The sequence below is a fragment of the Acomys russatus genome, chromosome 3 (genome assembly GCF_903995435.1).
Source record: "Acomys russatus chromosome 3, mAcoRus1.1, whole genome shotgun sequence".
Lineage (NCBI taxonomy): Eukaryota > Metazoa > Chordata > Mammalia > Rodentia > Muridae > Acomys > Acomys russatus.
In genome coordinates this window covers 12203153-12214843 of record NC_067139.1, presented here as the reverse complement: position 1 = coordinate 12214843, position 11691 = coordinate 12203153, and the positions used below count along the sequence as shown (strand labels likewise).

At 36.5% G+C, this 11691-nt stretch overlaps 1 protein-coding gene across 2 annotated transcripts; it reads left to right on the top strand.

Annotated features, from left to right (window-relative positions):
- The first annotated feature begins 444 nt into the window (after positions 1-444).
- Positions 445-8260, top strand: LOC127186992 (prolactin-3D4-like). 2 transcript variants are annotated; one of them, XM_051143258.1, is made up of 5 exons: positions 445-475; positions 1555-1709; positions 2859-2966; positions 6468-6647; positions 8072-8260. In XM_051143258.1, the coding sequence occupies exons 1-5, from the start codon at positions 445-447 to the stop codon at positions 8258-8260; spliced, it is 663 nt and encodes a 220-aa protein (XP_050999215.1). The 2 variants fall into 2 exon arrangements, with proteins under 2 accessions (XP_050999215.1, XP_050999214.1); XM_051143257.1 differs by having other exon boundaries at positions 1552-1709.
- The last annotated feature ends 3431 nt before the right edge of the window (positions 8261-11691 follow it).

Here is an 11691-nt window from a genome sequence, read left to right as displayed (position 1 = left end):
CTGATTTTATAGAGATAGAGAGGTCCATTGTGCATATAATTGTTGAAAACATTTTATAATCAGAAAAATGCAGAAATATGACAGGCTTAACATCTTCAACTAAGGTGATGCATTGGGAACGAGTTTTACTCTTCATTGAGTAATCAATGAACAGCCATGAACTTACTGATTTGGAGAATGACCTGAACGCTAAAGATCGTATGGAGGAAAAACAGTATGACACACATTGAGGCATAACTGTGGCAAATGTAAAGAGGATGTCTGTAAATCCTGAGGGGAAAATGATCATGATCAATAGAAATTGATTAAATCTGCCCCTCAGCTGTGCTTGGTTCTAGGTTTAGTCTGGTAGCATATATAGGAGGTGGAAAGTTGAGTGAAGACATCACTCAGTTGATCACCTTTCCTGTGTTGGAGAGCACACTGCGGTGGGTCTTCTCAGAGATGCACATGTCTTTGACTCTCCCAGGCTCTGGTAAGTTGCCATTTATCCATGTACCTCTAAGCAAACCTTAATAGTGCATAAATGTTAAAGATGTGTTTGGAATGTATATTTCTTTGGTGTCATCTAGCTTGCATTTTTGGAGAATTGATATTGGATTGTTTTTCCTATATACAAAAATAAACTCGGAGCGGAAAGGACTTTCTATATTCTACTTGCTCAATTAATTTTGAGATCAGTGTTTTTTGAAAGGATTTCTCCATGTGTTGTAGACACACGACAAATCTCAGAGTTACTTTTATTGTCTTTATTAACAAGAGAGAAAGAGGAACAGTGTTCCTAGCATCTAAGGAACCCTAGCTGTATGACACCTTGCAGAACAAAAAATAAAACAACTTAAAAGACTCAATTTACATTATTGATAAATTAGGCTTTAGTGCGAACACAAAAATTAAATGAATGGTCCAATTGCTTCAGTCATTTAAGACATATTCAAGGATAAAGAATTAGTTCCAGTATTAATGTGTTTAAGACAATGAAGAAAAGGCAAGGCAGGGGCACAGGCACTTCTGTAATCCCACCACACAGTGAGAAAGAAGCAGGGAGTTATCCGTGAGTTCGAGGACAGCCTGGTCTACAAAGTGAAACTAGGAATCCCGAGGCGACACTGAGAAAACCTGTCTCAGAAACAAGAAAAAAAGAAAGAAAGAAAAGAAAAAGAGAGGAAGGATTTTAGGAAAGAATGAAGGGAGGAAAAATGTAAACCAAAAGAAAATAAAAGGCAACCACAAATTCTTGATGACTTCAAATATGTGCGGATAATGACTTGAAGTCTCTGGCTCATGGCTAGTCAAAGCTCCATGTGTTGCACACTTGAGAAGCTCATTTGGAGCAAATGCAAACAGTGACATGCCTCTGACATGAACAACTCTGTGCTGGAGAAATTTAACTATTTCTCTGTATTTTCCCACCTGCAAAAATGAATACTGTAGTATGTGATAGCAAACCAAATCACATGGTGGAGGACCCTAAGTACAGACAATATTCTAACATAATCTGATTGTTGCCACAGCATATGAATAGATCATCTCAGTTTCTTTCTTTGACAGCAGGAATGTACCTGTTGCTGCTCATGTCAAATCTGCTCCTTTGGGAGCATGTGGCCTCCAGACCAAGTACCTCTGTTTCCACTGATGACCTGTATCATCGTGTGGTTGAACAGTCTCATAACACATATATCATGGCTGCAGATATATACAGTGAATTTGTAAGTAATGTCCTCACTTCTGGGTTCTTTTCTACAAGGGCTTTCAAATCTCTAAACAGTAATCAAGACGGAAGGCATCATGCATCTGTGTCCAAATACCTTACTTTTAAATGTAATAGAAAAAAAAATCAAATAGTGAAATGCGGGATGGGCAGAATGTGAAGGTCTGTGAAATCTCACAAAGTTGAAAATAATTATATAATATTTGAAGCTTTTCCATGAATAACAGATTCTCTTGTACTGAACTTCTTCACTGGAATGTTGCTCTTCACTGGACTGCTAGGCATGGGTTCTGTCTTCATGGGCAAAACAAAATATGTTCTATCCTCCTCAGGGATGCAAATCATCTGTTAAGGATCTCAAAGTGAGGAAATAACAAGGCTATTTTCCATTGAAATTTGTGTATATGGATTATATATCCCTGCATTTAGAAAGAATATATATCCTTGTTGTTATTTGCCCTCACTAGTTTTTCTTATATTCCTTATTCTTCTAATATTTCAGGAGTGTAATGTTTCTAAGAATTCTTTATCTTTTGTAAATTCTTTGATACTTAGAATTAGGTAATTTGTATTTTCTTAATAAATATCTTACTCACGTACATTCCTCATGCCATTCATATGGAAACATTAAACATTCTGTGAATTCTTATTCACTCATTGCTGACTATTTCCCTAAAATATGCCTGGAGTTAAATGATTAATTGTTCACTGTATCAACAGTAAAGAGTCCTTCATTGATCATGAACTCCTTGGTACAGACACCATGATATTTGAGAGCAAATTTCTAAAGGAACAATTTCTTCTTTAAAATGAAGCACATCACTCTGTACCAATGAAAAAAAAGATATTTATAAAACTGGAGAAATAATAATATTGGGGGCATTTGATTGCTTTCTTTACAAACAATAACACTACCAAAGACAATAAGAAGGAATATTAAGGAGAGGCAAATATTGAGGGCAATAGACTGGATTGTATATGTAAATGAAAGAAAAAGGTAGGCAGCTTATGTGTCTGTCATTTATTGTTAAAATTTTTGTGTAGTTCTTAACCTTTAGGCTTTATCCAATGTAATGGTCTTATAGTTGTGCCTTTTTCTATTCAATTCTGAAACCCCAATTGAATTACAACTATTGTTTTCTTCCAGGATTTGAATTTTGCCAAGAGGAGTTGGTTAACAGACAGGATGCCTACTGTGTGCCACACTGCCTCCATCCATACACCAGAGAATCGTGAGGAAGTCCATGAAACAAAAGTAGGTCTCCCACTGGTTTTATCCAAAATGTAATGCTATCCATGTTCTAGCTGTGCTGTATATAATTACTAAGACCAAAAGAGGTGAGATAATTTCAGACCCAACAGCTAACGGAACATGCAACTGTCAGAGAAGAACCACATCACACAAGCGCTAACTTTGGCACTATGTCAAATGCCTGCCAGTGCACACTTTCCCTGAGTTGTGGTTGTCCACATAGAAGACTATTTTCAGTAACACCTTCTGCTTGTCCCTGGGAAGTTTTAATCTCAACGAGATGCTTATTGTTGAATATATTCACAGGCATATAGAGTAAAAACAAACCAGTTGTTTTTATGGAGTGAGTGACACTGGATGGTCTTCCTGTGGCAGTCTTTTACTAAACTGAGCAGGGTATCGTTTCTTCCTATGTTTCTAATCATACAGATAGTCACATAGATAAAGTATGACTATAATCAAGAAAAATGGAAGAAAACATTGGTATACATTTACTTTTCTAGACAATACAAATAGCACACTGTTGGCATTGAAACATTTAATCATGACAAACAATCTCTGATATCATCACTTTTGAGAAGACAATCAAGTGAGGCTGCACATGTATGCAGACACTGTCCCTTGCATGCTGAGTAAGAATTTACCCTGAATTTCAAGCATGTCATGCAACTAGTCTTCATTATTATTGTCCAGTTCTCCTAGCATCACGTTAACTGTCAGAATTGGGTTGACCATTTCATTCATTAATGTAATCACTCTTTGAAATTCTGATTGAATTTCTGTCTTTTTAAAATTTTATGGTTTTGCTTGTTTGCTTATTACTTTATTGACTTTACATCCTGGTCCTAGACCCATCCCTCCATTGTTCTCATCCTGATCCTCCCTCCCCTCTCCCATCACCCCTCCCCATTGCTCAGAAAAAGGGAGCCCCCACCTTCCTACCTACACCAGCTCATCAAGATGAATCAGGACCAAAAATGTTTTCTTTCCCTATCATCTGTCAAGCCTGACCCACCAGTGGGGAGTAAATAAAAAGCAAGCAAGTGAGTCCCTGTCAGAGAGAGCCACTGCCTTCCTTCCTAACAAACCCATATGAAGCCTGAGCTAGCCATCAGCTACATCTGTAGGAGGCCTAGGTCCAGTCCTTGCAAGGCCTTGGTTTGGTGCTTCAGCCTAAACAGGACACTCTGGGCACTGGTTAGATGGCTCTATTGGACTTTTTGTGAGCCTCCCCTCAGATCCAAGTTCTTTTCTTCTTTCACCCCACTATTCTATAAGGCTCCCTACACATTGCCCAATGTTTGGCTATGAGTCTCAACATCTCTTTCGAGGCATGCTGGGTAGAGCCGCTCAGAGGAAAACTATGCTTGACTTGCGTCTGAAATCATAGCAGAGTATTGTTCATAATGTCAGAGGTTGGCTCTCTCCCATGTGGTGGGTATTGGGCTAGGCCAGGCATTTGTTAGACCTTTCCCCAGTCTCTGCTATATCCTCGTTATCTTTATCCCTACACACCTTACAGTCAGCGAGAATTATGAGTAAAAGCTTTTGTGTGTGGGTTGGTGTTCTCTTCCCTACACTAGGAGATTTGTCTAGTTAGAGGGTGTTCTTTTTAGTCTCTTTAGTCCCTGCTACTAGAAGTCTCTGCTAGGGTTCCTCTTAGATCCCCCAGGGAGCCTACCTTAACTTAGCTGTCCAGCTTGTCACAAACATGCCCTGGTCCACAGTCTGTCTTTTCTCTACAGGCCTTCTGTACTCCCACCCCCATTCTCCCCAGGTCTGGTCTCCACCCTCACATCTCTTTGTTTTTCCTTTCCTACTCTGTTCCCTTTATTCACCCATTACTTCTGTCAATTCCACTCCCACTTCTTGAGTGAGATTTAAGCATTCTCCCTTGATTCTTCCTTGTTACTTATTTTCCTTGTGTCTGTGCACTGAAGTATGTTTATCCTGTACTATATGGTAAAAAGCCGCTTATAACTGAGGATATACCATGTGTGTCTTTATTCATCTAGATTACCTCAATCAGGAAGATCTTTTCTAGGACCATCCGTTTGCCTGAAATGTTCATGATTTCTTTGTTTGTTTTTAATAGCTGAGTAGTATTCCATTGTGTAAATGCACCACAATTTCTTTATTTATTCTTTGGATGAGGGAAATCTAAGTTCTTTCCAGTTTCTGGCTAGTATAAATAAAGCTGCTATGAATATAGTTGAACAAGTGTAGTGGTGGTAAGACAGTCTTTTGGATATCTGCCCAGGAGCAGTATGGCTGGGTTGTGAGGTGAGGTAGAGCTTGTCCCAATTTTCTGAGAGAGTGTCAGATTGATTTCCAAAGTGGATGTACATGCCTGCACTCTCACACACATGGAGGTATGTTCCCCTTTCTCAACAGCCTCACCAGCATGTGATGTCACTTGAGTGTTTGAACTTATCCATTTTGACAGATGTAAGATGGAACCTCAGAGTCATTTTGAATTTCATTTCCCTGATAAGTAAGGACATTGAGCATTCCTTTAAGTGCTTCTTGATAATTTGAGCTTCCTCTGTTCGGAATTCTCTATTTAGTTCTCTGCCCCATTTTTAATTGTGCTATTTTATTTGTTGGTGTTTAATATTTAGAATTCTGTATATACTTGGATCTTAGCACTTTGTTAGATGTAGGATTGGTGAAGATCTCTTCCCAATCTGTAGACTGTCATTTCATTCCATTGACAGTACCCTTAGCCGTACTGAAGCCTTTCTGTTTCAAGAAGTACTGTTTGGATTTCTTGTTATTCTTTGTTTTCATAGCCTATAAGATTTCTCACAGACATCATAATAAAAATCTAATAAAAATTTAATTTGCATGAATATGTTTTTATGCTAGCACTTAGTAGCTCAAATTCCATTATTATTTCTATTGATACCTGGAATAACAGTTATGCTCTCTAATGTTTTTCTCCTGCAAGTCAATAAATAAACACCACCTATAGAGCCACAGGATGTGAATCATGCAGATGCAGGGAAAGTAGAATTTTGACAACCATGTTTTCTGAAATTCACCTGTTTTAATATTCTACCATAATCAGAAATTCTCAAGTAAAAATATGAGAAACAAATTTGACTCACTACTGTGGTAATTATTTGAACTATTCACTACTGACAGTGTTGGCATCTATGTTATGGGAGTCCTGTGTTTGTAACCTACTGAGCCTTTTAACAGTTGTTTTCTCATAGACAGGGCAAGCAATCAAACAGATCAGGTTTAACAAGGACAAGTGTTAAAAAGTAGAAAAATACAAAAGATCATCATTCAGACCTAATTACTTTTTTTTAGCAAACTGGATTTAAGAAGGGGAAAAAGTATATGTAGGTAATGTTTATATAGCATGAAATTATTAACATATATTATTAATAAGAAAACTATACTGTAGTTTGCATCCTCTATGAGACAGCCCCAGGTGTCTAAGTGCACAGCTCTATGTCATGTAGTTTAAGGCAATGTCCAATCATATTTTCTTAGACTGAAGACCTTCTGGTATCAATTGCCAATATTACACGTGCCTGGATAAGACCACTGAAATACCTGGCGTCTGAAGTGGCTACTCTTCCTGGAGCTTCTGCAACTATGCTGAAAACAGCCAATGATTTGAAGGAAAGAAATGCTGACCTTCTGGTGGGACTAAAGACCATACTCGGCAGGGTGAGCTGTTTCTACACATGTCTTTGTTGATCCTATGCACGCAATGGGTAAATTGTGTGATACATAAAGAATTTTGAGATACCCAAACCCAAGGCTACTTAATGAAAATCCACAGAACAGTGATCACCACAGGAAATAGCCATGCCTCATAGAAATTTGGACTGGAGCTTTCCTGCATGGAGTAAGCACGCTTACCTAATTATGAATATTTTATGGCAATCATTGTCTGCACCTTAATAGATTAAGTGAAATGTGCTTCTCGTGTAGAAGGATTAAATGAAGTACATAAGATATGAGAATATAATTATTGAAAAGTAGAAAAGTATCAGGATGCTCTACCAGAACTAATGTGGTACGAAGGACACATCAGGGGAAGGACTGAGAGCATGTGAGACTCTCAAAAGTCAAAGAATTAATATAGCCTTTCTCTGTCCTTCAGTAATTCCATATGTACATCCAAATTGCACCCTGCTTGTCTATGTGTCTAGATATATCTCATCTGAGATCAGTGGCATATCAGAAATATTTATGCCACTCTCCAAGTTATGTTTGGTATCTAAGCCCTTTAGAGTAAGCATAAGAGTTTCTCACTAAAAAATTATAGTACTCTTTTTTTTTTTTTCATAGTTAATTAAAAATTTGCAAGGAGATGTCTCATGCGTGTAACTCCCTTTGGGGCAATTGTGGGGAGCTGAGACCATTCCAGAATTTATGTCAAAAGAATGAGTGTGGTATTTTCTCTTTGTAATGTACAGACTAAGGAGTCAGCTTAAGGGGATTTGTGTTTAGTTCCAGGTAAAACTGAGAGCAACTGCCTCAGAAATTACGATAGAAGTCACTTGTGGAAATATATGCCAAATTACTGCTGCCATCCAAATCGTGCCCATTGAATAGTATATATAACTACAATTATGGACACACACACACACACACACACACACACACACTACCTACCATCACCACCACTACTCAAATACACATGAACAGAAATGAGAAGCAATTTGCACTGGACCAGGGGGGATGACATATATATATATATATATATATATATATATATATATATATATATGTGACTCCCTTTCTTGTGTGAGTAACCATACTGTAGTTTCAGAATTTGTGTCCAAAAAAGAAAAATGATGCAGTAAAATCTCTTTGTAACTTTAGCAGAGAGCAGGCAGACAAGAGAACTGCCATGAGTTCCATGTAGAAGTAAATGCAGCCTTTTCAAAAATCAAGGGAGAAGTCACTGGAACTAACATTACCTAAAGTCCGCTGATATCCAACATCATGTCCATATAAGTACATATACATATAATCCATGTGCAAATACAAACTTACATACTAGCATTGATAAAAAAAAGTGTTAATGAAGTCCTGCTGGTAATCATGTCAGTGATAGCTGTCTGTTTGATGTTTAGATGAAGATTAAGCCTGGATTTGCTGTAAATGGCTCCCCTACCTGGTCTGGACTGAAAGACTTGAAGTCATCTGATGAAGACACTCGCCTTTTTGCCTTTTATAACATTTTACGCTGCCTGAAAAGGGATATGAATAAGGTTGACAGTTTTCTCAAGGTCTTGAGGTGCCGAGTCGTCTTTAATAATGACTGCTGAGTGCACATCCCTGCGATGTCCTGCTGATATGGTCTTTGTCGGACTAGAGTTTCCATGCTTTTATTTTTTGTCTTTTTTATGTGTTGTTCCCATTGCATGCCTAGCAACAATGAGATTTTTCTTATAAAATAAAAGATTTTTAACCAGATTCAATGTGCAATGAAAGAAAGTCTCTTGTTTGCATTTAATATAATATTGGCCCAGGCTATTGTTATGTGCATGTAAAGTTTTGAAGTTTGACATGAACATAAGACAGCATACAGCTTATTTTAGGTCACAGTCTATGAAGGTAGAAAACTCACATTAGGATCCATTGTATCAAAAAGAAAGCTATCTGAGGTGGTTTATAAAAGATAACTTTGATGTGAACAACTTTTAATCTAGTAACAAACAATACAAGAAAAGTACTATTGAACTACCCCTAAGTACCACTAATTTAACATTCCAAACTCTAGTCATCCTTAAGGTCACCTTGGGAATAGTCCACATGTTAAAATGTCTGTGGTTCTGCCATAATTTCATCTCACTTGAAGGGTATGTGACACTCTTCTTTCATCCTGCAGTTTGAAGGTTACACAGCAATTAAGGCTGATTTATATATCGTTGATGTTTCAGTCCTATTTTGCATATCAATGTTACTTTCTCAGAATTCAGAAGTATAAGTGAAGAACTGGTATATTAAATTTGATAATGAAAGAGTTTTACTGACTAAGTTGTTCTGAGAATAAGAGGGTTCTATTTTGGGCACACTAGTGTCCTTAACGTGGAAACACATCAATGCTTAGAATCTTTAGTAGAGCAGGCACCATATATAGATTCTGTTCTCCCTAACAGAGCTCTGCCACCTGTGACAAACGTTATAGTTTGTGAATATACTCTTCTCCCCCTGAGTGCTTATTACAACAAAAGAACAGCTCAAAGGACACATAGATAACATACTTTTCACATCCAACAGTCCAACTCCAGCAGTGAAGCATGAACATGATTTCACCAGTACGGACATCAATATGTAGTGTCTGCAGATCTTCTCTATGACCTGTATTTACACATCCAGAACCGATCAGAAATGTAATTCTATTCACAGACATTAACCAGTGGAATGTGTGCCATGTGTCCCTTCTCTTGAACCCAAGAGTAGTTTCTCTTTTGACAACCATCTGAGAGTGATAGACATTTTCTACCATTACTTTGCATGGTAGTAGCAAGCACTAAAATGATATGATAATCTGTTGATTATACCTAAAGAGGATGATTTACTAAGGATAGCTCAGCTTGTGAAGTCTCTCTAAAAATATGTATGTTGGGGACTAAAGTTGCTGGTCTTTATTCTCCGATGACAGAGGGCTTGCCAGGCCACCCTTTTCTAAGTTGGAATGGATAATTCAGGTACTTATAGACAATATATAATAAGAGATGAGTGAACAAAGATAGTCAGTACACAAAACAAAATGCTGAATGTGAAACAAAAAGTAAAATGTGGTGGAATTTAAAGTATAAGAGAAAAAATTTCTGATACCGCATGGTATAAATGATGAGATTATGCCTTTTTTAGTCTTTGAGGTGTGTGTGTGTGTGTGTGTGTGTTAATATGAGCAGGTGACATTTATATGCATATGTAAATGGCTGAAGCATACCTTGTTGAAGAGTCTAGGATAGTTGGTTTTTGAGTTCTAGGCTTTGCCTGTATCTATTCTATGCCAGCTCTCAGTTATGTATTAGCTATGTATTTTGGTTCTGAGTATCCAAGCTTCCTTTCCATCTTATGCTTCCAGAATACTTTTTTACTAATACATTTACCCAGGTCCATGTTTCTTGAGTAGTAAGTAACATTCTTCTTATGTTCATTTTTTTCCTTTTTCCATATTTTTTTTATGACAAAAGTCTTAGGAAGACTTGAGAAGTTAGGGATATATGTCAACATATCAAACGCAATGTTTTAAAGTCACAGCAAATATTATTCTATACAAAGAAATCCAAAACATTTCTTCTAAACCAGAAATATGACAATGATGCCCAATCTCCATGTCTGTTTTAGTATTTGAAGTCTTTGCTAGAGCAAAAAGACTATGGAAGGAGACAACAAGCTTAGGAATATTAAGTGAAAACATCAAGGTGCTCACTTTTTGTTTTCCTTTCATTTTATTCTATGTGTGTTTATTACATCCAAAGAGGTTATTAAATACAATAATATTCATAGTCATATGATAAAAGCTGTTGATTAAAAACACTACATAGGCTACTAATATATCATAACTATTAAGAAAATGACCTATATTTTAATATAAAAAATCCTACAGATGAGCAGAAAACATATGCAGCTGATACGTACATTCATCAAAGTAGCAGGATACAAAATTAACATGCAAAAATCTGAAGCTTTCTTATATGTAGATGACAAATAACCCAGAAAGAGATCCAGAAAATTATAAGTTTCCAAATAGTCACAGAATAAAAGAAAATGTCAAGGAATAACTCTAACTAAACCAATGAATCATTTCAGCAATAAAAATAATGTAATATATTATATAAACATAACTTGATGAACAGACTAACATTTTATACACTATGTTATAATTTAAATTTAATTTATATTTTATAATTATAATTATTTATATTGTACATTAAATTTTATATAAATTTTTGTAATTTTATCAAACTTATAATTTTATTAATATTATAAAAATACCATAAAAAGACATTAAAGAAAGAAGTTGGAGACCTCAACACTAAAAGCTACTCTCGTTTACTATTTAGTTATTGTGAAAATAAAAAGCAACCTATATATTACATGCAAACCATGAAAATTGTAATAGAATTCTTTACAGAATCTGGGAAAATAATAATAATAACTATAGAAATAGCAATAATGGTAACACATTGTAGATTTAAAACTATCATGAACAGTGAAAAATTTCTTAGGTCATCATTCTTCCTGATTTTATACTGCTCTCTAGAGCTACAGAAATAAAAAAATTCATGGTATTGGCATAAACACAAATATCATAATAGATCAATGAAATGGAAGATTCAGACATAAATCCATACACTTACAGACACATGATTTGGATAGAGAAGCCAAATATATACACTGAAGAAAAGACTATAATTCAAAAAATGAGAGACGCATGGAAGAACAGCAAAATAAAAGGACCCAGAGGGTCCTAGAAATCTACAAGTAGAACAATATGATAGGCAGATTTGGGCCAAGGGGTCCCGCTCAAACTAAGGCACCAGCCAAGGACAATACAGGAGGTAAACTTTAAACCCCTTCCCAGATCTAGCCAATGGTCAGAATATTCTCCACAGTTGAGTGGAGAGTGTGATATGACTTTCTCACGTACTCTGGTGCCTCACATTTGACCATGTCCCCTGGAGGGGGAGACCTGGTGGCACTCAGAGGAAGGACAGCAAGTAGCCAAGAAGAGACTTAA

What these genes read in the sequence shown, in the direction of transcription:
- LOC127186992 (XM_051143257.1), top strand. Translation starts at nt 445, where the DNA reads ATGCACATGTCTTTGACTCTCCCAGGCTCTG. An exon ending in TTTGACTCTCCCAGGCTCTG is followed by an intron (nt 476 to 1,551) that starts GTAAGTTGCCAT and finishes TTTCTTTGACAG; the next exon opens with CAGGAATGTACCTGTTGCTG. An exon ending in TAAAGACCATACTCGGCAGG is followed by an intron (nt 6,648 to 8,071) that starts GTGAGCTGTTTC and finishes GTTTAGATGAAG; the next exon opens with ATTAAGCCTGGATTTGCTGT.